Source organism: Lethenteron reissneri, chromosome 44 (assembly GCF_015708825.2).
Source record: "Lethenteron reissneri isolate LAM-NWPU_2019-01 chromosome 44, ASM1570882v1, whole genome shotgun sequence".
NCBI classification, from domain to species: Eukaryota; Metazoa; Chordata; class Hyperoartia; order Petromyzontiformes; family Petromyzontidae; genus Lethenteron; species Lethenteron reissneri.
The window spans coordinates 12,994,260-13,020,062 of record NC_083822.1 but is presented as its reverse complement, the minus strand read 5'-3'; the positions used below and the strand labels follow the sequence as shown (position 1 = coordinate 13,020,062).

Here is a 25,803-nt window from a genome sequence, read left to right as displayed (position 1 = left end):
ACCTTCCTATCTACACTGCGGGGTCTTTTTCGTCCCATGGGCCAGGTCAAATTTTGGTAGCACATCTTAAGGAAGCAATCCACCTTTTCATTGAGCTATCATTTGTGGCCAGGTCGCTTCTGAAAAAGAGCAACATAGCTCAGTGGGCCTTACCTGGTAAAATAGATAAATTACCTTAAAGTGAAAATCTTGAACCGCCCTGTGTCATGGTTTTTTCTGCAATCATTTCGAAACGTTCAATGGACTTAATCAAATTAACGTTTTCTCTGCCCACCGTGACCTGGCACGCCACGATGCTGGGTTTCGTTGAGCCAGAGAGCCCAGAATCTCATCGCTCTCGAAACCCAACCCTGACCTCTCGACCCCTGGCCACGTGGGTTGGGTGGCAGGAAGGCCGTCTCGTTTTGTGCGGGGCGCTACTGTAGTGAGGGGAAAATAAACGATAGGGCGTCGGCTGTCAAGTATGTATTTAATTAATGCAAGTAGTAATACGGAAATAATGATAACGTGTTTTAAATTAAATCCGCGTCAAACTGGGCACTGCTGAGAAATGCGCTTCCCAACACGTTTTACTGCGGCGTAACGATACAGAAGCACCCGTCAAACACAAACCCAACCTCGACTAGATGAACGACAACAACGCAACGAGCACTTAATAAACGTCCAACATTTACATGATATATATAATGCGCACAAATCATCAAGTTGAGTTTAAAAAAAAAATCCCGATGCAAATGCGCGGCACTACTTTCACCCCCCCCCCCCCACTACTCGGCGGAGCGCGACGTGGTGAGGGAGGGAGTGAGACGGCCGTTGCTAAGCGACGGAGGAAGCGCGTCCCGGGCCATGGAGGCTCCGTCTGGAGCAGCCGCAGCAGCAGCCGCCGCCGGCTCCACTCGCCTCTCTTCCTCATTCTCTCGCCTCTCTCTCCACTCGTCTCTCTCGCCTCTCTCGCCTCATCCTCTCGCCTCTCTCACCTCCTCCTCTCTCGCCTCATCCTCTCTCCACCGCCTAGACAATAGCGAACTACTCAAGCAATTGGCCGCCGCTCCGTTGGCGTCTTGAGTGCCCGACCAAAGGGACCTGACTAATTGAGTTGAGCAAGGCAGTGATTCATTAAAGAGAGAGAGAGTGCGAGAGAGATCGGCTGACAGAGCGACTCTCTGACTGAGCAAGGCAGTGATTCATTAAAGAGAGTGCGAGATCGGCTGACAGAGCGACTCTCTGACTGAAGAAAGCCAGACTCACAGACTGACACAGCCAGCCAGAGGACAGCCAGAGGGGACCCATGGCTTCCACTGTGAGCCTGGCTGAGCTCGCCGATCTGGCCGTGGGCTCCCCCCAGGCGGGATGCGTCGACTTCACTGCCCTCCACCGCCTGCTGCGAGCCCTGCTGGCCCAGCTGCAGCTGCAGGAGGTGCGGGTGGTGGGCGGCCCAACGCAGCAGCAGCAGCGGGAGGAGGAGAACCCCGCAGGTCCGACTCCACTCCCAGCACATCCCAGCAGGCCGCCCACGGCGGGCAAGAGCCCCGCAGGGCTGGAGGAGAGAGTCCACGGGCTGGAGAGGCGACTCGGCGTGTTGGACGCGCTGCCTGACCTCCCCGAGCTGCTGGATGGGTCCAAGCGAGGAGGAGGAGGTGGTGGAGGTGGTGGTGGCATTGGCGGTGGTGGCATTGGCGGTGGTGGCATTGGCGGTGGAGGCGGGCGTCCAGGGCCCGTGAGGGACATGTGGCAGCTGCTGCAGATCAACAAGCGTCTGGAGGCGAACGAGACGGCTGTGAGCAAGGTGAGAGGTGAATTCTGACCGTGCAGGTTGCAGCGGTCGTGCTGCTGTGTTAGAGCCCCGGTGCGTTTTCGTGTTGTCACTGCGGTGTTGTTCTTCGCGGGCACGGTGTCCGACGTTTCGCTCCACGTGCCGTGCGCTTCTGAACGCGAGGGCTGACAGGGTATGGGATCCCTGCGTGGGGCCGAACTGATGGAGGGTGGTGCGCTGGACCTTGCTGTAGTTGGGTAGTGTATGTAATGACACCACTCGTGTTGGGCAAGATGTACACCATCACAGCCAGTGCTGCAGATGCCTTGCCCCGCCTCTCCCGTTGGCGAGACTGCCTTAGGCAGGGTTGGTGGAGACAAGATGTGATATGCAAGGTGCTTTGAGATGATGAGGCATGTGCCACTGCAAATCCTTGTCCTTACCTTGATGACCAACCTTTCCAGGTGTGCTGGGTCTCGCCGTGGGACGTTGATGACCATTTGTCTTTTAACACTGGTCGTTTCGAACAAGATGATTCCTTGCAAAATGTTTCTATTTGGTGTATGACATCTTGACACCTGCTTTATTGCCAGAAAGGGTAAAATCTATTCTTACATGTGTGTTGTTTATTGGGTTGGACTATAATCAACTCTGGGCACAGTATCGTTATTTGAAACCCAGTTCAGTCGGCTTTTGGATGATGCTGATAGCTTCTTCTAGATCGTTATGGAATTATAATTCAATAAAGAAGACAATCTGCTTTAATGCTCCAATGTGAGGAGACATTGTTTGATGACCGACGTCTTCCGGTGAATGTCTCCTAACTTGAAATGTGATCATATGTTTTAGAGATTAAAGTTGTATTGTATACAGCTACCAGTCACAGCCCTGCCCGTAACATCAATCCGGTTCAGCTGCTGAGACAGTTTTAAATTACACATTAAGGCAAGACCAGATCTCTAATAGTCTGCCAATAAGTGGCCGAGCTGGAATAGGGTTAAGATGTTGTCCATGCAGGCGCTAACCTAAAGGTGTGGAGAGAAATCGACATCCGCAAGTGGCACCAGTTACTTTATATCAGAGAGGACCCAAGTAAAGCATTCGCCTGTCTGCTTTTTCTTGTAATTTTAAACCACTGCTAATATTAGATATAAGGCAATTGATTATATGGTTCTACGGTGGCTGGGACCTTTGGTAATTCCAAGACTGAATCGGTCCAGAGAATTCAGATTGAGAGGTGGCTGAAATCAAAGCAACCTGGATTGAATATCAGTGGTAAAGTTCATGGTAAACTTATATCTTTCGCTGTTATCCAAGGGCTAAGATCCTTTCCAGGGAAAGAGAATGCCACCGCATTAGTCGCAGTGCTGAGCTTCATTGATGCAATTGAGTTGGGGGTGGTTGTGGACCGGCTGTAGCTGCCTGAGCCACGGCACCAGGTATGGTCACCATGACAAATGTAAATCCTACCACTCATTGTATATTTATTGATACTAAAGTAACTGCTTTGTAGCTACCACGAACCACTTCCCTTACTGTATCCCCAAATCAGTATTGTTAAACTAACAAAATAGTTAAATGTGTCACTTGCTTCGATTTAAAGCTTTCGTGACTGCAGGGATTCATATTCTTGGTTCTTTCGGTAAAGTCACGTAGAAGGGAAATAAAAATAAAACAATAAAATTCTCACGACGTTTCGATTGCAACACAAGCAATCATCATTAGGTGTGAAAACCACAGCAAGAATTTTTTTGAAAAAAGTAGCAGTTTTTATTATTTTTTTATTTCCCTTCTACGTGACTTCACCGAAAAAACCAAGATCACTTGTTGTTTGGTGATAACGACTGTGATTCAACAAACAACTTTGAAATTTGTGTTTTCTGGCTTATACTGCCAGTAGATAACAGAATAATTATTCTTACCTATATATTTTTGTATGATTGACAGCAGTAAGATGCTTTTATTCAGCTTCTGTTGGTCAATGATTGGAACCATAAACAATTCTTGGTAAGAGCCATAGAATGTAGTCCTCTGCGTACTTCACCAGGAGTGCACTCTTCACGCTAAAGAGCATGTCATTCACAAGGGGGTCACGGGGTTCACGTGCCACCCGATGTATAAAGGGTGCCTGTCACAGCACAATTGAGGGCTAGTGTTATTTCAATGTGAAAATAATTGATCCTGAAAGTGTATTTTAATCATAGTGAATAGTTTTTTTATATATATATATAAATAGTGCATGTACATTTTCTACAGTGTGATCTATATATATGTGTGTATGTTCGCAGTGTACGTAGCCAACCGTGCTGGAGACCACCCCACTGATTCTAAATGACGCACACTGGATGCTTTGTTGGACAAAGCGTGTCAGGAGAGGGCTAAAATGGTTAATAAGTGGAGTGAGACTGGTTTGGAGACGTGTAGAGGCTTTCATTTAAAATGCTGTTTTCTCTGTCAGTCCTTCCCATTACGCATGTCATGCATGTTGAACTTCTTTCGCACCGTACGTAACCAACCGCGCTTATCAGAGGTGCGGGGGAAGGATAGCAAACTAAATGGAAAAATCAGTTCTGAAGAAACGAGTTTTCAATGTAGATGTTTAAAAACTCATTTCTTCCCAATTGCTTTTTGTGTTTGGTTTACCCTCGTGGTGAATCTACAAATGGATTGTCATGTGCGACTTGACATTCAAATTCGTGAGCAGTCTCATTTATTTGTCTTTATTCTTTGAGTGCTTTTCTTGTCAGAAATATTTGCTCGCGGACTTACAAGTCAGAACTTGCGGCCCTGCTTCGTGATCCGTTAATGGTTCAACTGAACCTGTCCAGCCTTGTTTTGTAAACAGCTTTTGATGTGGAAACACGGTCATGAAATTGCATTAGTAAGCAACAGTTGAGCTTAGAAATGTGTTACTTTAAGCGCGTCACCAGCAGTGACATCAATGTAATTTATCCACGCGACAGTATTTCATAAAGTTTAAAATGTTTAAAACTTTTAATAATTATCTGTCAATAACAGTGACTTTGTAGATCATTGTGAAATAAAAACTTGGACGTTTTTTGCCTGCAAACACAATGTGTGCCCAACACAAAACTGCCAAATAAGACATGCCAAAATAAATACTCTATGTAGATATGATAAGCTGAAAATGAAGTCTGACCCGACTCGTTTGATGTGCATGCTGAGTCTATACAACAGAAAGTTATATGAACAAAATGTCACGCGTGTTTGTGCAACCAGGCAACAACAATTGCACTACACTATACACTACTGTACTCGTGACTCAACCCTAGGAGACCTGGCCTATTCAAACCATCGCTTTGTTTGTCATTGTTGACTTTTTTTCAAGGTAGACAATTTAAAATACCGCAAACCCAAGTGCCGTATTACACTTTATAATCGTTATTATTTAAAGGAATTGAAACCTGAAAGAATATGACCCAATTAAAATGTATTCATTTGAATTCCTTGGTTACACGAGACAATGTACTATATAACTATTCACTTATTTTGCTATATTTTGTTGCTGTAAACATGTTTGCATTACTTTATTGTGAAATGAAAACTCACGTGATCACAGATCTATGGTCACAGCATCAATGCCACCCGAAAAAGCACGAAACGACAGCAGATTGCTTCGATTGTTCCGTTTCTGGTCACAGGCGATGTCCCTCTTGCAAGAGCTGCTGGATGACATCAACAGCCTCAAGTCAGCCAAAGAAGTTATGTTGGAGAACATCCGAAACCTGCGCGATCAGCAAGAATCAGTAAGTAATGTCATGGTAATAGGGTACTCCAGTAGGGCCTTTAATACTGATCAATACTTCATCGCAGTTTAACATATATCGGTTGTTGATTCAATGTAATACGTATTCCATCCTTGAATATAGGCCTAACTATTCGGATGTTATCACTCAACAATTGTATGGATTCGTGCGTTTGTTTGGAAATTGTTGATAAATATGTTCGTGAAACCGTTATTTGTAAGGATGTGAACCTTCCAACAAACGATCTGAAAACAAAGAGAACATGATCCCTCTTTCATCTCGAACCGATATCTTACCCATCGTCATTTATATGCATTCATTAACCAACCCTCTCCCCTGGCATTTGCACCCCAGGGGCTCACAAGTGACATCACATGTATTCCTCGATTTAAGAACAAAACAGGAGAATTTCTCCACAAATCTGGCTGTCGCCTGATGAAGCTAGTTGTAATTACTGGCGAAACGTCGTACTCAGATTGTAAATGTTGTGGATTTGCTCTCCAACACACCGGTGTTGCTGTACTAGTGACGAATTGGCACGTTCTGTTTACGTGACACACCTTACTAGTTTGCTGTGTCGGGTGGTGGCGGGTTTAACGACGCATATTTACGCGATTTAACCCTAAAAACCTCTTATGAACAATATCTTACCATAATGCTCTAATCCACACAGAGGGTATAGGCGTTGATGGTTCTTGCCTTGTCACGTGTTGTAATGTGATATGGCGTTACATTCCACTTTGTTGGTGCCTCACCCCTGATTAAAGCAGGTACTATTAAATCACACTGAGCATTTTAATGAAAGCCTAATAATATGGTACGATTACCACTTACTCAGCACTGCCCTATCTTTACTCGATGGCACTGTTGGGCCAGCATGTTGACACAGTGTTGGTGCAGAAGTTCATAACCCTCCCGTTGCTGTCGATAAACGGTGTATAAAAAAAATGTCCAGCACAATGTTTGCCTGGCTTCTGACAATTGCTATGCCACAAGCCTTGCTTGGTTAGCAACGAATGTTTTAGTCACGGGGTTGGCAGGGTGGCTTGCCCAACTCCGTTTCACAGTTCACTAGACTCCCTCCTGCAGAGAACATTATGAATGACTATTCATCAAGCTGTCCACATCACACGTGCTCAGGCCACACGGTTATAGTACGTTACGTATATGTTTAACAAAAAAAGACTCCAATGCAAACACCTACAAAATCCTCCCCAACCACTGCACTGTGTGTATCTTACAAACGCTGTGCTTATTTCCACAGATAAATGCAAACGAATTAAAGGAGCGGATGGCTGCTGTGGAGGCTTACAAGACGAGGATTGATGAGCTGGATAGAAATTTGGTAATTGATTTTAGGAATCGAATATATACTTGTAATAAATGTCACATTGAATATTCACATGTATATAATAGCAACGTTATTCACATCATAAACTGTTCATAGCTGCCTTTTAAAAACATTTTATTACTGTATATAAAATATGTGTCATCTTAGAAGGTACTACGATAAAGATATAGTTTTATGGCATGATCATTTTTGTGTAAATTAAAAATCACATTGCCATTCGAAATTCATTGCACATAACCATATATAATAATACTGTACAATTTAAACAGTTTTCCACAAACACTGCTTTGTACAATTACAGCGTGCTCGTTTTTGAAAAATGACCGGTGGTAAAATGACGTTTCTACATTTTTTAAGCACGCTCACATGGGCAACATGGACTGCCTTCTTTGTTGAAATCCGAGTTTGAGGCTACATCGTCACGCGTCTGTTTGTGTGCCCGTAGAGAGAGCAACAAAACAAACTAGGCCTTCTGCCAAGCCCGGAGGAGTTCAGGAATTGTATCACGTACAAATTCCTCCAGGAGACCTTGGTCCCAAGGGGTGGCACGTTACAGGAGGTGAGTGGAATTCTGCAACAGAAATCAAAGACACGGCAGTTATTGATAATAATGATGATATTCAAAACAACAGATACTTTGTTTTGTAATAAATAACGCGATGTAAATTATGACGTGTAAAGAAGGTGCTTAGTTGTTATACAATTTAATTAATCATCATCAGCTGTGATCATCCACAGCTATCCATAATATAGGTGTATTGGGTTAGATCGCGTAAATATGAATGTGTCATTCAACCCGACATCACCCGACACAGCAAATTATTAAGGCTTGTCACGTAAACAACATGCAAATTCGTTACTAGTACAGCACACCGGTGTGTTGGAGAGTAAACCCACACACATTTACAATTCGAGTACGAGGTTTCGCCAGTAATTACAACTAGCATCCTCAGGCGATGGCCAGATTTGTGGAGAAATCCTCTTTCGTTCTCAAATAGAGGGACAGATGTGATGTCGTCGCTTGTGATCCAATCAGGTGCGAGGGCCAGGGTGGGGGGTTAATGCATGAAGACTGGATAGTTGTGGTCAGGATAAATGAGCATAAACAAACGGCATATACAACAGCTTAATTACGTAAAACTTATACAATGAAATTAGTCATTTGTACAACTTCACTATGTCAGATATGAGCAAAATAATGGTCATGTACTGCTACTTTATTATTATACAACTTTATTTGGTAAATGACACAACTTTACAATGTCACCTCCACCATATTGCTGTGTGGGCATCGTCTCATTGATGTTCTGTCTAGACATCGAAACACTCCCAGAGTAATCACCAGCAACTAGTGGTAAATGTGCACCATCTAAGGTAATATAGAAACAATCGTACAACATCTGTCCGTTATTACAAAATATAATATCATAGTAACACGTTGTATTGAATGCCCATCTAAATTAAGGGCAAATAAAAGCAATGCAAATACAGCGTGTTACCTGTGTTATCAGCATTTTCAAGTAATCAATGCCTGCATTATGGGACCTCCTATGCCAGTATCAAAATATAAGAATAGGTTTTCCCCTTTCTGGGAATGAAACGTGTTAAGATGTTAAAACACCAAACAAACCTTTTGCAAGGAATCATGTCTGCATTAACCACATCTACCGGTACTTGTGTCGAAAATACAAAAAAAAACATGCTCTGACAGTATATGCATTGTCTTTGAAACTGATTAGTCCACACCAGAGATGGCTTTCTTGAGAGCCTAGTCTCAAACAGTGTTAGACCAGAGGACGCCAAATGGCGAACAGCACAAAGACAATGCACTATCATTGAAATCTGTCTCTAGTGTGGACCAATCAGTTTAAAATACAATGCATATACTGTCCGAGCATTTTTATTGTTTGTATTTTTACCACAAGTATTTGTGGTTAATGCAGACATGATTCCTTGCAAAATGTTTATTTGGTGTTTTAACATTTTAACACCTGTTTTATAGCCAGAAAGGGGAAAACCTATTCTTATAATCAATTCCCAGTTTATATTTATAAATACCAATGATCTGCAAAATGGCGAGTCATTGTTTGCACCCATTACATTGCTCTGATGATAGCAGATTGGAGAGGCCTTCATCCAGCAGTGGATGATGATGATGAATATTGCATTATAATCAAGGCCACGACAATCATAAAAAATCAATTCGCGTAAAATGCATGGCTATTCACGTCATATTTGCACAGCTTTGATGATTCCCCCTTTGCGCGTGGCTGGAGAGATGCCGTCAAGACTTGTGAGCGTGTCTGTGCCTCTGCTGATTTAATGAACCCCTGCAGGCGCATGCCACTGAGATTCAAGCGCAGCACAAAGAGGCGGCGCAGGCTCTCAGGGTGATTGGGCAGCTTCCCAGGCTCCACGGGGCTCTGGAGATCCGCGTGGAGGCACTGGAGGCCGATTTGCAATCAGTCCCCAACAAGAGTGAGATGGAGGCGTTGAAGCGGCAATTGGAAGACCTCGGTAATCTTGATTTCACGTGGCCTTTGAAGAGGGATTATTAGAGATGCAATTGTAAGTGATTTGAGTAATTCAGTGGCTCTGCGAGTCGTTTGAATTTGGGGCAGTGCGAAGTTACATGGTCGATGGTCTGGAGCTCCTAGATGCATTCGCACACAGGAGAGTCTTTGATTTTACACTTTGCACTTCGATATCCGCATCTCCCACGTTTTTTTTGCGGATACGTTTTAAGCGCTGCCCATTGGCAGCAGGTAATGGTCTGGCTTCAATGAGATGTAGGTGCCGAAAACCATTTAGATTTCTGACGTTCTCGTATTTGATGGCCAGACCATGACGTTTTTTTGCATTGCGAAAAAAGTATTTATTTACTGAAAATACTGCAAAGCATATCGATGCGAACTTTTTGTCAGTATCCAAAAATGATGAAAAATAAGCATAGGTTTTTACCCTCTCTGGAAATAAAACAGGAGGTGTTAAGATGTTCAAACACCACATAGATACTTTTTGCAAGACATCAAGTCTGCATTAACCACACATAGTTGTGGTAAAACATGCAAACAAACATGCTAGGATAATATATACCGTAACATATTGACACAATTCAACTTCTGTTGATTGCATCTACGCAGAAGCCTGCTAAATCGTTCTTAAGAATACTTTGGTATGATGGATTATTCCTCTTCACCGCAGCCCGAAATTATTATGTGCAACGAATCTTCCTATTGCCTGAGCCTTTATGCGGAGAAGGGGAGTGACGCAGAAGCGGTATTACATGAATCCGTTATCCACGTGTATCTGCTCATTTGCATTCGTTAAATGGGTGAATTGCGCAGGTAAGTGGGCATAATAGGATCAGCCACAAGCGGCTTCTCACATCAGGGCAGACTAAGAGGATTTCCACTGTATTCTTATTTTTTATATATTTTTGCAGTTTCCCTCACCTCTCAGTTTGATGTTAGGTTAACAAAATAATAAGTAATATTTAAAAATACTTTTTTAAAAACACGCTTTAATTAAATGTACCGTACGAGTAATGGCAGAACTCCATGACTCCAGGAAGTGGCCCCGAAGCTTGCCATAACGTCAGGGGCCGTGGTCATTTACAGCCAACGTCAGTTGAGCGTGGACAATTAGACCCAAGCCGAAACATAACATATAAAAAAGATTGTTTAAAAATATTTTGATTTTATTTATAACGATAGAATATAATATTGTCATCAGTATGATATACGTATACCAAGTCTGCAGTCGATACCACATTGGGAAGTGGGTTAAAATTGAGTTACAAGATTTGAGGATACAACAACAGAAAGAGTTGAGGATACGACAACAGACAGAATGAGTTTATAAAAAGCGTGTAAAAGAATGTTTTAAAATATATGTTTTTTATGTTTTTATGATAGAATATAGTATTGTCATCAGTATGACATAAGTATACAAAGTTTGCAGTCGATAGCACATTCGGAAGTGGGTTAAAATTGAGTTACAGGATTTGAGGATACAACAGACAGAGTTAAATAAAAGCGTGTAAAAACGGAACAATTGACCAGGCCCCACAACTGGCATATCCACAAATGTAATGGTCAAAACTGGTGTGTGATACCGCCTGGCTTGTAATATCCTTGTGCAGCTTCAAAAAACATCCCAGACAACCTCCTGCAGCAGCTGAAGGCTCTGGCAGAGGACCTCGGCAAACTGAACGGAGAAAAGGCAAAGGTAATATATACCACCGTTACTATCATCCACAATGTTCTTGTTAAGCTGTTTACATAAATGCTGCGGTGTATAACGATTATTAATCGATTATATATTCAACTGTCAAAGGACAAGGTATACTGCATTAAATGTGTGCATAGAAAGCAGAGTCATTGTTTTCAACAATCTTTTAACTGTCACCTTCCGAGGACCTGCATTCTAGTGAGATGCGTTATACCATGGGATACATGTTCAACATAAATTTAACTTGCTTCTCTAAAACACGTGGGATGATGCAAGCGGGTGACTGTATTAGCCGCGTGAAAGATATCTGTCTGGAAATAAAATCAAAGCAGTGCTCCCCCACACAGATGTATGGAGTATAATGACTGCATTGAAGACAAAATCTGAACAATACTTGTTAAAATGTTTTTACTGGCACAGCATGTCAATGATCCAGTCTTGTACATTGTATCACGGCGCTGTCATTGTCTGTTCGGAAAGCCTTTGTTTGGCTGATTAGCTCCCTGAACCCACTGTCTCGGGTGTGGACCAATCAACTTCAAGGACAGTGCATATCATTATCATTATCAAAGTTGTTTCTTTTTGTTTGCATTTTGACTGCTTGTGTTGTGGTTATTGCAAACATGATGCCTTGTATAAAGGTGTCAGTTTTTGTACCAGTTGAAAGGGTAAAAACCTATCACCACAGTATCATTATTGTCAAGTAAATGTGCGTCATTTACAAAACTAGAGTTTAATGTGCATATATTGAAATAGTGTGTAACGAGCACATTGTTTTATTATAGCGTATGGCAAGTATGTATAAATGACATGTCCAGGCTTACGTTTGGAGCCACGTGATAGTTTCGTGAGTGAGCGCGGCAGCACAGGGCTGTGGTTATTTCTTCAAAGTGTGACATGCGGAATATGTGAATTGTTTGCCATGGAGATCTGTCCCTATAATACACGATAGTTCTGTCTTGATATTTAAGAACGACCATTTTCGAAAGCAGCAGCATCAGCAGCACCCATTTTACCGTTTCTCTGTTGCTGCCGTTGTCACGATGTGTGTCAATCGTGTTCATGTTGTACTCCCCGAATCCGATTCTCAATCTCTTCAATTATTTACAGGGTTTTATGTATTTAGCTCGCGTCTGTCATTTTTTATCCTGCTGTATAGCTCTCCTTTTCTTCATTCAGCTTTCTGTGGTTTCAAACAGATCGTGTTGTTTATGTTGCCTATCACTTCCAGTGCACTGTTCATTCCGATGGCAGGCATCTCATGTCGTCAATTGCGATAATTTTTCTCATCCAGGAACTGAAATATTTCGATAGAATCTAAATTCACTCATCTCCTGAACGAGATTCCAATGCCTATTTTCAGCTTCATCTCTTTATTTTAAATGTTGAAATGTAACTTGAAACAGAAAACTCAGTGCAGACCAGATAGCTATACATTGCATACAACACCAGATACCCATACAAAGATCACCTGGTTATAGTGAAGTCAATGTGTGTGTGTGCATACGGGAATGATTGTGCATTGGTAGTGGAGAGCGGTAGTGTGTGTAGTGGTTAGCCAGTGTGCTACGAACCCGGCGACCCGAGTTCGATTCCCGCTCATGGCCACCAACACCAGTGACGATTATCTGAACCGGTCCTGGACCTCCCTTAGCTCGACTCAGCCTCAAATAAGTACCTGGTACGGTGTCTAAACATCACTACTAGGGAGACAAAGGCAGTCGGGCGTGGTGCTGGCCACCCACCCACTCGTGTACCGTGCCGGCCTTCGTAAGTGCTCCCTAACAGCACCTGCCCCAACAGTCTGTTAAGGCTATACGGGGGTTCTTTGTCCCTGTGCCTTTTGTGTGCGTACGGGATGATCGTGCATTGGCAGGACGCAGAGGCGCTTCGACTGCTGCAGGGGGCCTTACGGCAGCTGCAGGCCGACTGCGAACGGCTCGACAGCACCACGGCCCTACTGGAGGAAGACAAGGCTCAAAAACAGCGGCACGTCAATGTGAGTGGCCCCACACTCTAGTCCCACAGATGCCCGCCACGCGCACAGAGGCCCATGGGTGCCGTGGTGAGACAAGCGTAATCGTTGCAAGCTCTGAGCTTGGAGAGCCAGGTTTTAAATTGACTGTGCTGGAGATGAAAGGCCTTAGAGGTGCAGCCCCTGCTCATCATTGCGTGCTCGTGCCACTGCTGAGGCAGGGCTTTCACGAGAGCGAGCTCCAGGTGGCCCCACACTGTAACCTCCGTCACATGCCACCTGCAGATTGACGAACTGGGGGTCTGCTCATGATGGGTGGACAGAGGCAGGGGAAAGGAAGAAACTTACACCATGTGTTCAACTGTTACACCGTGCGAACGATCAAGTGGCTTCCGAATTGAAAGTCCAGCATCTCGCTAAATATGTATATTTTTGTTCAAGCATTGTTTACTGCTTTGCACTTTCCATTTGTAATTAATGTTGTGCCTGAAGGGCTTCCGTGTTTTTTTTATGTTATCGTGATTGATAAATACTGAATCGGAACGTTACAATATGTCGTTGTTGACTGTCTTTTTTTCCCAGAGATTGTTTGAGCTTGTGGAACAGCTGGAAGAGAAGAAGGCAGATAAACAGCGAGTGGAAATGGAAATTGATGTGGTAACTATTTGAAGTTCTGTTGCACTCTATTATAATGTATTTGCTACTCAATTCACATCCATACTATAGAACGATACTGACGCGCGTTTTAATGGAAACAAAGAGTCTTGAAAAAATATCATGCTGCTCTACAGGAACACAAAATGCAGATACATTGAGCCTCTCTGTTTAGCTTCTAAACATGAATATGTTGTGATTACTTAATCCCAAGTATGTATGTTGAACTTCTTTCACACTGTACGTAGCTAACCGTGCTTATCGGAGGTGCACTATGTATGTTGAATTTCTTTTGCACCATACGTAGCCAACCATATTAATCGGAGGTGCGGGGGAAGGACAACAAGCTAAACACAAAAATCAGTTCGAAAGAAGTTCGTTTTCAATGGAGATTTAAAAGTGCATAGCTCCAGTGGCATCCTAATATTAGAAGGAATAGCGTTTCAGACAGCCGCAGAAGCGCATCTTTAAAGCGGCGTGCGATGCGGTGACCGTCTCTGTGCGATGGTTATCAAAACGCTGCTGCTGCTGCGAGAATGACCACAGTTCGCGTGATGATTTTTGCTCCTTGACGAGATCAGCAAGGTAGCGTCGTTCATTTTTGGCAAGCACTTTGTGTGTCATGAGTGCGAACTTCTGACAACGTATTCGTTCGGCAACCGGAAGCCAACGCAGCTCGGCGAGCACTGGCCGGACACGGTTGGATCTTGCGGTACCTCATCCCAAGCGAGCGATGGATCTGCAGCGGGCGGACGACTACGATCGCGACCACACCGCGGCGAATGGCGTTTAACTCTTGACCCTCCTCCGTTCGAGCGTAGAAAGCGGACAAGCTGGCGCTGGACGGGAAGGTGAGCCGCGCGCAGTTCGACGAGACGGCCGAGCGGCTGGGCGCCATGGTGCAGGAGCTGCTGAGCAAGCTGGCGCTGCACGAGCACGACTGGGTGAAGACGCTGGAGCGCCTCACGCAGGAGATGGACTCCAAGGTGGGGAAGCGAAGGCCTGGGGCACCGTCGCACCGCTCGGTGGGCGGAACGTGGGCAGAGGGTAGCGATATCAAGAGAAGCGCACCACGCCCAATGTTTATGGTTACCAGATCCAACCTCAACATTGTTCGTTGTGTAATGAACCACTGTGCACTGTTGCCCATGGCATACGTAACACGCACGTTGTGTCCCATAGCAGCGCGCGAGCGCCTGTTTGACGGTCGGTGCGATACCGGCGTTACGTACTCTGGAAGAGCAAAGCTAAAGTGTGAAGGCAACCTTGATTTGAAGCTTTCGTGACTGCAGTAATCCATACTGTTTGGTTCTTTCAGTAAAGTCACGTAGGTAGAAAAAATCATTGATCACGACGTTTCGATCGCAACACAAGCGTCCGTCATCAGGTGGGAAAGCATGGTCTGCTGCTGAGGCAGTGTGTTGCACCCGAAACGTCGTGATTTATTTTATTTCATACCTACGTAACTTTACCAAAAGAACCAGAGAGTGTGAAGGCAACGTTTTAGACGATGGCCAGTGGTGACTATGGGGGCATGTTGCTGAAAGGCTGACCGTCTGTTTTTATTCAATTCAGTAATGATTATTTCTTTTTTTGCCAACTATTTGACGTGTTGACAGCAACCAAAGTCGCAGTCGAAGTTTGGAGGTCACACCGATTTTAAACGCATCGGCAAATATCTATTGTGTGGCTCAAATCGGTTCACATCATTCACACGTACAAATTGACGATGCTAAGGACAATCCACGACCTTCAGTTTAGTTTGAATGTCTCTGAAGCGATGCAGGTTCAAAGAGAATAGATATTGTACAAAGTCTCCGCAGCGTGAGTTCGTACGGCAGTGTAGTGGGAAGGCCGATCGTTCGAGAAGCAAATTAACGCTTCCATACGACAGGCCCATGAATAATCACGGCAGGGTGGCTAGCACGCAAACAGCGTTAACGCAGACTGCGAAAAGAGGCAGGCGTGAGGGGGATACGTGGCGAACATTGGCCAGATCGGGTTGCGTATGCATCCGACAGTGGGCAGCATTCAGCAAACCATGCAATGGTTCGTCAACACCCGTTCATGATGCAGTGAAGAGCCATCGTTCCTCAGGCTCCTCGTTCACGTCCGTGTTGTCTTGTCTGTTCCGTCCCACGTGGCTTGTCCGTCTTGACTCTGCTCTCTGTGTTCGTTTTTCTCCTGTGTACTGTGCCATCTGCACTGTCCATCCCATTTGTAAGTACTGTTTCATTTATAAGCACTCAACTCTTAAAGCCTTGGTTATCACGAGTGAGCAATATCCACATATTGTGAGCTCTATTCAAGACTTCTCTCTTGCATTTTATACTGAACTGGTTAAATGTCTGCAAAGAGTATTGCACTGTCTTTGATTGTCAAATTAACAACATATACAAGCATACAATGTATCCTTCCTTGTCTAATTAGTTTGCCTCATGCGTTACAACCATAAATAGAAAATAAATGGAGCTACGCACACGTGACTTGATGCATATTTCATGCCTTTCATAAAAAAAAAATTTGATAAATGGAGCAGAAAGAGATGCTGCTGAATGCTTGTACCACACACCGTATGTGTAAGCAGGATTGATCGAGCACCTGTGTGTTGTGTGTGTGGCTGTGTGTGTGTATTGTGTGTGTGTGGCTGTGTGTGTGTGTGGCTGTGTGTGTGTGTGTATTGTGTGACTGTGTGTGTGTATTGTGTGTGTGTGGCTGTGTTGTGTGACTGTGTGTGTGGCTGTGTGTGTTGTGATGTGTGGCTGTGTGTGTTGTGCTGTGTGGCTGTGTGTGTGTGTGTGTGGCTGTGTGTGTGTGGCTGTGTTGTGTGACTGTGTGTGTGGCTGTGTGTGTGTATTGTGTGACTGTGTGTGTGTGTGTGGCTGTGTGTGTGGCTGTGTGTGTGTTGTGTGTGTGGCTGTGTTGTGTGACTGTGTGTGTGGCTGTGTGTGTGTATTGTGTGACTGTGTGTGTGTTGTGCTGTGTGGCTGTGTGTGTGTGTGGCTGTGTGTGAGCAGCTGGACCGGATGGATCTGGATCCGCTCAAGAAGCAGCTGGAGGACCGCTGGAGGGCCTTCAAGAAGCACCTCCAGGAAGGGCCCAGGATCGAGGCTGATGATGCCGCTGCCTTCCGCAAGTAATGGGCACCGAGAGCCGCCACCAGCAAGCGGCAGGGTCGATAGTCACATCCAGGCTGGTGCATGCCCCCGAACGCGTGTGATCAAAGTCACCGGCGGTTCTTCACGGCAACAGTCACGATGGGTTGTTATTGTTGGTACATATTTTATTGGCATGAGAATGAGAGGCTTGGGATATATTTTATATTGGTTATGTTAAGTTTGACTCTTTCTGGATCTTGTTCCCGATGTAATGTGTGACGTGGTTCCAATTGAAACTTTGCGTATCTAAGTTCTAAATTTGGTTGCGCGAATTGTACTTCAACTCACCCGTGAGCTGATACAATATTAAAACAATATTAATCGGTGCATTCATTGCTTGTACACCACTTGACAATTCATTAGTTTGTCTTTGGTTGAGGGTTCCTAAAGACAGATTAATCAGATAATTATGAGGCCTAGCCTGGAAAGTAAATTATGATTTATTAAATACTGTCTTTGTAAGTGGGTGCAGCAAAATACATTTTCCGTTTTATGGATGTTGTATGTTGCTAAATGCATTTGATGTTTGCCTATGAACGTAAACCACACACAACGTGCCTGACCTCATCACTTCTTTAAAGCTCAGCAGGCTTTGATCCTGCACAGCGCTGGGATGGTTGAGCACCGTGCACAACCAGGCGCTGTCAGAGGCTTTGCGAGGCTGATTGGCAGTAGAGGACAGTGGAGCAAAAACAACCGCTGTACTGTACTTCTATGATTCCCCTGCTATGCCCCCCACCTTCACCAACCCATCATGGTGGCAGGCTATGCTCATGTAACCCTCACGGTCTTCACAGGCATTGGGGGGGGGGCCTTATCCAGCAGTGGATTGACAATTGTAAGTATACAATTGTTATTGTTAGGCTGCTGCAATACACTAACCAAGCCAAAAACTGACGTTGACATTCAATTTCTTTCAGGCAGCTGGTGGCAAGGTTCAACTGTCTCTCCTGTGACCGGCCAGTGGATTTGATGCCAGGACCGTACGTAATACAATCAGGGTTAATGAAGACACTAATTGTACATTTTTAACTGCCGTCATGAATTAGTCTTGGGGGTGAAAAATAAAGTTTCGAGTCACGAGAAGGCGGCCAATGACAGGAGTTGCAATGTTCTGCCAGCAGAGAGCGTTGAGGAGTTGTAATGCAATTATATTTTTAGTCAGGAGTAAAAAAAAAAGTGTAACAATAAAAAGCTATTTAATATTTTAGATATGCAATACATTGTATCATTGAATATAACTTGGCCTTACATGTTATTGTCTTCAAATATTTTTTTATATTAACTGGTAAATTGTGTATAATTCGTTTAGCGGTCTGTTTACTTTTTTATTTTTGCCTTTTGCAGCATAGGTTTATTTTTGTTGGATGTGCTGCGTAGCGCTTTGTTTTTCGCGTTGTACCACCGTAAGTCTTCCAATGTTTTGCTTCGTGTGCCGTGAGATTCTTCAGGATCCGGCTGAAGTAGCTCACATTCACCCTCGACGTCATGCCAAACGACGTGGCGGTACAACTCGAAAACCCATCGGAAGGCTGCTGCCACGTTAATTTTCAACCCTCAGCGGTCACCGCTTAATCGGTGGACATTGCTGGACAGCATAACGCCGCAGAAGGCCGGGGCAAAATCGTTGAGAGGTCTAAATGTTATTCCATCTCAGAGGCAGCAGCGCATCATGGAAACCACTTGAGAGTCGCCGCGTGTCGAGATTGAATGTGACAGCGCTAAGTACGGGGCTGATGTTCCGTTGTGGAAAATCAATGTTGGACACAATTGACCACAGATGCTCAATGCCGGTACTGACCTGTCACCTGTTCAGATGTATTGTCTGCGATGCGCAATTCCCAGCCATGCTTTCTGTCTCCATAGACTGTAGCACTAACTCGTTGAGGAGCATGGCAAAGGCTGCTATTGCAAATTAAGTTTCCGACTCTCCCTGCTCTGCTACTTTAGGCATATGATCACCTTACCAGCTACGCAAGGGTTTCCGCCGAGCCGATCCGTCCGGCCTTACACGGTCTACGACGTCGGACACATACGTCACAATGCCAAGAGGTGAGCTGCAACACGATCGCAAACCGCACAGCCCTCATGTCACGGACACAACAACTTTCACACAACAGGAGCCAACCAAGGCGATGTGAAGCCATGTCTACAGCCCAGACTACACAGGCTTGCGTGCATATTGTGACTATTCTAGCAACATTTTATAGCTACTGCATTAAAAACTATATCACCAATGACAGTGGAAATGCATGGATAGATGACATTCTGGTAATTCAGCATGATCAGTGACATACAGATATAATAAGGAAAGCACATGTATGCACTACAAACACACATTTAGCTGGTGTTCTATTTTCACACGCAAATTGGTTCGGTAGGAAAAAGCCCTTCAGCAGCTCAACTTGTATTTACAAAATAAAATAAATACACCCTTTTTTTATTAGCACAAAGCTGAGACCATTTGCACACAGCGCTGGCACATGCTCCCACGGCCTCACGCGGCTCGCTGGTTTTCCAGTGAGAAGGAGCTCGCCGAGTATGCCTACTGGGCGTCAGCGCGACCTTGCGGGGGCAGCCACACGATGACGTACACGGCCCGCCGATTCAACAAAGCTCAGAACCTCAACCAGATCTACCTGTCCCAGTCGGTGGAAAAACAGCAGCCCTACACGAAGGTCAGTGGGCCAACACACGCACGCACTCAAGCCGGCACTTCCGTGGGCTACGTACGCCAAACCACTCGAGGTTTATTTTTTGGACGGCCGCGATATTAACTGGTGCGATATCAAGTGACTTCGATACAATTTTTAAAGCAGCAAAACAATATAGGCTTCAAGGTTAATGTACATAGAATGTAAGAAATTAATAGGTTTTTGATAGCAAAAGCATCCGTGAAGTTTGTGAAGTCCCGTTTTGTTAATTTTTTTGTCATCTTCATGAATCTCTCTACGTACTGACTTACGGCTCTCAGGAAGGGGTCGACATCATGGGCTTGAATGGGCAGATTTACAAGGGAAGGGCTTCCGGTCGCCTCCCTGATCTCCAGCCTGCTCAGCCCACCGAGGACTTTCCCACTGGTAAGCCCACGTGCTCTGGCAGTACGCATGTCGACCCACGGGAATAGGCTTTGCCTACCAACTAAAGTATTTTGATTTGCCGAGCCATGCTTCAATTCACACTTTGACCCCCTGTGTGATTTACTCCAGCACGAAAAATATAGTGCACAGAAAAATAGCTTATGAACGGACATGCATCAAACAGTTGTTCACACAAACTCATTTATCTGCGTGAAATTAACAAATAATTCTTAGAAAATTGTTATATAACGTTTTGATGTCACAACATTTTTTTTCAAGAAAGTTTTCGGTTTTCAAAACTCTTTACTGACCATTCACATGACTGTAGACATTAATTTTAAGTTAATTATAAATTAACGGTGCTGCAAAGTGGGGGTGATGGCAGGTGCCAGGTCCAAAATGGAAATCTACCGCAAATGTATTACACGTGTAATGACAGGGTGACACCTGCTGGCCTGGAAGGGGAATCACGGGTACGGGCACGGTTAAGTACCAACCAATCAGAGAGGGAGGTGTATCTTGAGCAAAGGTAACAGGCGGGGCTAGCCGAGGTACTCCGGGAACCTGCTCGAAGGTTCCACGAGAGGGCGTGGCCGGAGGCGGGGCCTAGCCACGCCTGGGGGAAATAAGAGGGAGCGGCCCCGGGGCTCATGTGTGGGGTCCTGGGTCCCGGCTGCGTCGCTGCTTGCCGACATCTCTCTGTCGTCCGGCCACGTGGAAGATCTTCTGCGTGGTTTCCATCGCCGTCATCGTCACGCCGCCAGCCAGCGGACGTAGCCGAGTGAGGGCGATGGGACCAGTAGCCAGTAGAGACGTTAATATCTAAGTGTTGTACTCAGAGTGAGAGGAATAAGTGTTGGCCTGTGTGGTGCCCAGTGTGAGTAGTAAAGAAGAAGTACCCTCTACACGACGTGTCGCGGAAGTCACTTATTACACATGCATTCATGTATACATTTTATATTTAGCACAATACATATTAATTTACAATGTCAAAAAAAAAATGCCTATCGGGTTATCACTATAGCCATCGGTGGCAAATGGTTTTGTATGGGGCTTTTGCTCAAAACTGCAAAATCAATCAGCCTGCCAACCCGACCTCCTGCTGCCTCCCACCGGCATCAATGGTGCGTTGGCGCTCGGCAAGTTTGTGGCCTACATTATTCCCGCCACCGACAAGAGTAGCGCGTGCTTTGTGTGCAGTGCCCCCATCGCAATATAAACATTGCAGCCCGATCCATCCTGCGAAACAGAGCGATCGATCCATCCGTTTGTCTCCCAATTGAAGAGGACGCGAGCGTTCAGATGGCATACAGAGGAAGCCGGAGCACAGTACAGCGGAGGAACAGCGGCGGAGCGGAAGTGCGGGCCGTACCCACGCGGCCCCAGAGCGCTCGCCTGCCGACGAGGGCACGGGCAGGTGCCTCGCGCACGACGCACGCACGACACCCACCACGCTGGGGCAGCCAGAGTCAGGTTGACACGTCGCAGCGTGGCCGTTACATTTCGTGTTCTTTAGGCCGTTGTCTTAGTGGCCGGTCTTCGGCTCACACTCCCTCCACCCTGTCTGACATTGAGCGCTCTTCTTCATTCCACCGCATAGACCCCTTTCCGTCAAGTTGTCCAGCAGCATTTCATTTGTTCTGCCTCTTGCCCTCTTCACAACATTCGTCCCTCCAGATCTTTCTATATCAAGGTTTCGCCTCTTAACAATATGCTTTTCTCTGCTGTATTATTCTAAGTCGACTTCCCTCCTCCCGAGTCTGCTCGAGGACTTCCATGACATTTACCGTTTTAGAATAAATGCCGTAGCCATTTGCTTTTGTTGTACATTCTGAAACGATGGTACAGGGATGGACGGATACATTATGCAGACGAATTAATATTCGCGCACATGATCGTCCTACCTTTCACAAGCTATTATGATCTCGAGTGGTATGATGTATTTTAATATTTTGCCACTTTGTGTACAAGAGGCAATACGAAATGTAAAATTAATATATAAACAGATTCTTGCTTTTCCCCGAGCTGCTTTTTACCGAGACATGAAACGGTGCGGTTTTACTGACGTGCAAAAAATACGTCGCATCAAACAATTAAAAGCGTCAAACGAGCGATGGAGCCACACGAAGCGGAGGTTCCACATTCCTATTGGCCGTGGCAATTCTTTCCTGACGCCAACCGTTAGGTGACTTCTCATGAGGCGCATCCCCAACGCGTTCTCAATTGCCATGCGTCGTTGTCGTTTTGTCGTCAAGTTTCGGCGCGGCCCTCGGTCCGCGAGCGGCCGACCACCTCCCTGGGTCGCTTGAGCGGCGAGCGGCAGGCAAGCGCGGCCACGCTCCTAATGCAGCCGTCCGCCACCGCCGCCGCCACCTCCTCACTCGCGCAGCACCGGCAGCAGCAGCGGCAGCAGCACCAAGTTGACGGAGCCTCCATCGCAGTCAGCATCCCCGCCGCACCAGCCGAACCGCCAGGCTCGCCAGACACTTTGCAGCAGCAGCAGCAGCAGCAGCTTGTGTAAGCGACGAGCGGACGGGAGCCATGACATCGTCCCTTCACCGCTGCGGTTTTAAAACAGCACGGGGGCCGGAGCTACGCTCACGCTGGTTGCAATGTTGTGAGCGGTGAAATCCACTCGATGTCATTGTACTCCTGGGCAGGTATTGGAGATTCACAATGGTCGGCAACGTCTATGATCGGAGGCTCTAAATGCACGTCCTGTCAAAGCGGGTCATTTGAGTTGGCAAAGAATAACGTGAAGTGGCTTCCAGTGTGATACAAACTAGAAAATAATTATTGTTAAAAATTAAGGCATTTCCATATCGGTAACTTTTCTCTCCCAAAGTGGAACATAGCCATAGAAAAGAAAGCTCTTCCTGATGAAATACAAATTATTGCAGCTGCTGTTTTGGAGCTGTAGAATAACTTGTGAAAGAGTCAAAATCACGTGGTTTGATTCTTGCAGGCAGATGCCTCAACAAGAAGGGTCGCAGCACAAAAGGCCGTAGATGATTATAGTTCATAGTTTCTATAGTTTATATTCTAGAGAAGGGTGAAAGCACGAAGGGCTGGTAATGAGTATAGTTTGAGAGCCGCAATCAAAGTAGAGCAGCATAATTTATTTCAAATAAGAAGTGTAATGTCTGTCTACCAAAGTAAGAACCACTAAATACAGTTTTATTGCATTCACAGTCTGAATGGTATTGCGACCTAAGGACGCCAAGTGGCACGTGACACGATGATGGTGTTGGGTTAAACCGTTGAGAAAAGCTGGCATCTCCGTGTCGGGTCACTAAATGTCACAGTCGGTGCAGCCTTTTTGCCGTGTTTGTGTTCATGAGCATCTCCGTTCGTCCAGCAAGTTCCTCAACGCAAAGGGCTTGGCGTGTCTGTGCACACGCAAGCCACAATCAGTCATTGCAAGGCAAAGGCCCAACGAGAAGGGATGAACCAAACTCACGTGCGGCAATATTCCCACGTGGAGCGGTGCCTGATCCTAGCAAAGGGGACAATGCCCGTGCAAGGTGTAATCTGGTGTATGTACGTGTGTGTACGTTGAACTTCTTTCGCACCGTACGAAGCCAACCGTGCTAATCGGAGGTGCGGGGGAAGAGCGTTCCAGACGATCGCAGAAGCGCATCTGGAAACGCCGCGCGATGCGGTGGCTCTGTTTGTTCGATGGCAGCAGCCAGAAGCTGCTGCAAGGATGATCGGAGTTCGCGTGACGTGCTAGTTACTCCAACTCGATTTGTGAAGTATTTATATAATGGGATACATCAACTTGAATTTTATTAAACACGTTAAGATGTTTATGTGATGAAAGAAAACTACGAAGTGCCTAAAGGTGTCTTGAAAAAGCCAATATGCTGTCGCGTGTATACTGTCATTGTAAACGAGTATTTGACATTGTAAAATTTATGGTGGCAAAAAGTTAATTCCATATTCACGTGTAAGGAAAATATATATATAATATAAATTTTTACATATGCTAAAAGTAGTTTTCTATTAATAGTTTCCCACCTCCCACCCCCGTATTGTGATGTTTTTGAAGCTTTTTTTACATCCAATTGTATGTCGATACACATTCGAGAGCATAATGCACTTTATGGTGATGTATCAAAATAGAGTTTTCACGCTTTACCCACATCGGTTTTCGATTTACTTTAGTGTGTATAGGGTGCAGTACTTCATGGATATGTTACTGATAAGCACACGTCTTTAAAGAAGTGTTTTTTGTTCGCCATGGATTCTCCTACCAAAGCAACGTCCAGCGGTCTGTCCGCTGTGGTTGGTGATCTACACAATGATTGCACGGTTTCACGAGGGAAGAAGGGGGAATTGCAGTAAATTATATCATTGTGGGTGGTATTGCACAGATGTACAACAGCTCTCACAGTGCTGCCTGCAGTGTGGTACTGAGGCAGCAGTCGTAGTCTTGAGTCTTCGTCGAGTAGGGAACAACCTATGGAATTAAAGTATCGTCTTAGTCGTCCAAATAATACATTCTGACTAATAAAATAATTCTCACGGCGTCAGACGCTGTCTTCCCGACAGACCTGTTCTTCACCTGAGGACGGCTGCTTGCGTTGTGGCCGAAACGTCGTGAGACTTATTTTATTACGTTTTATTTTTATTATTTTATTATTTCCCTTCTACGTGACTTTACTGAAAGAACCAAGAAGATGAATCCCTGCAGTCACGAAAGCTTTAAATCGAAACAATCTGACTAATTGAAAACGGGACACTTCAGAATCATAATAGTTATTTAGACGGCAGGAGGAATCCGATGAGCTATAAATTTTTTTTTACAGATGTCCAGTAAGGGGGGGGGGGTAAGAACGTTAGAACGACAAACAATAAAAAAGAACACGATCGTAGTGCAAAGTGCAAAATAGGTAAACATCACCCAAACACAAGAACAACACTAAACCATCGCTATCCCATGAGGCGAAGCCCACTCAGGTGTTACATTATTTTTCAGAAGCGACCTGTCCACAAATGATAGCTCAACAAAGTGGCTTATTATTTGGACATTTATAGCAGCAAATCAATCTAATCTCAATGAATGAATTCTTAGTCCCATAAAAAAGAATGCTACGACACGTGGACACGTGTTGGTTAGTCGGCATTTTTGGTTTCATGAAATCCTAAGATTTGACTTGAGATTTTACTAAGATTTCCACAGGTTCTCAGAGACTCGACAAAAACTCAAGACAGTACAACTCTTGACATCCCTTGCATCTGCACGATTCAACTCGATTTTGTTTGACATTTTAGATTGAGGATATACTGTACACGTTTACAAATTGGAATGTCTTACCTTTATTTGTTGAAGTTGATTAAAGCTGAATCAATGTTCTGTGGCTTTCTTGATATGCCTTTACATTCTATGTGTAGCAGATAAGAATTTACATTTTTGTTATCGCAAGATATCGTACCAAGCAATGTAAACGATGGCCATTCCTCGATATACGAAATTCCATAAATCGAACTCTATTTTACCATTGGCTTCCATGATATAACTGCAGATGCGTTCGTACGGGGAATAAAAAAAATTGGCCCAAAAATGTAATAAACTCACACCTAATAATGCCGCAAAACCTTTTAAAGCACATTTAATGGAAATTCTATAATTTCATAACATATGAATAATAATAAGTCGTCAAAAAACGGCAAGGTAACATCAACGTTGCAGTGATTGTCCGTATATTAAGTTGCTGTACAAGACAACACTTCGATACAGTATATACAAAGTCCACTGTTGCCTAAGGCCACAATGAAAGACAATATATTTTAACTGCTATGAGCTCATGTTATGTTGTACAAGTGGAA

The 25,803-nt window shown here is 44.8% G+C and overlaps 1 protein-coding gene across 1 annotated transcript; it reads left to right on the top strand.

Annotated features, from left to right (window-relative positions):
* The first annotated feature begins 824 nt into the window (after positions 1 to 824).
* C44H16orf96 (chromosome 44 C16orf96 homolog) lies at positions 825 to 25,330 on the top strand. The gene is made up of 16 exons (XM_061569764.1): positions 825 to 1,786; positions 5,416 to 5,520; positions 6,785 to 6,865; positions 7,317 to 7,430; positions 9,208 to 9,388; positions 11,016 to 11,101; positions 12,981 to 13,103; positions 13,662 to 13,736; positions 14,555 to 14,719; positions 16,751 to 16,869; positions 17,812 to 17,874; positions 18,842 to 18,943; positions 19,413 to 19,569; positions 19,866 to 19,971; positions 21,257 to 21,388; positions 22,227 to 25,330. The coding sequence occupies exons 1-16, from the start codon at positions 1,289 to 1,291 to the stop codon at positions 22,490 to 22,492; spliced, it is 2,373 nt and encodes a 790-aa protein (XP_061425748.1). The 5' UTR covers positions 825 to 1,288; the 3' UTR covers positions 22,493 to 25,330.
* Positions 25,331 to 25,803: the final 473 nt, after the last annotated feature.

Excerpts from the sequence above, each read along its gene's own strand:
- C44H16orf96 (XM_061569764.1), top strand. The coding sequence starts at position 1,289 with ATGGCTTCCACTGTGAGCCTGGCTGAGCTCGCCGATCTGGCCGTGGGC. Across the intron at positions 11,102-12,980 it reads TGAACGGAGAAAAGGCAAAG|GACGCAGAGGCGCTTCGACT; the intron begins GTAATATATACC and ends GTGCATTGGCAG. Across the intron at positions 16,870-17,811 it reads GATGCCGCTGCCTTCCGCAA|GCAGCTGGTGGCAAGGTTCA; the intron begins GTAATGGGCACC and ends AATTTCTTTCAG.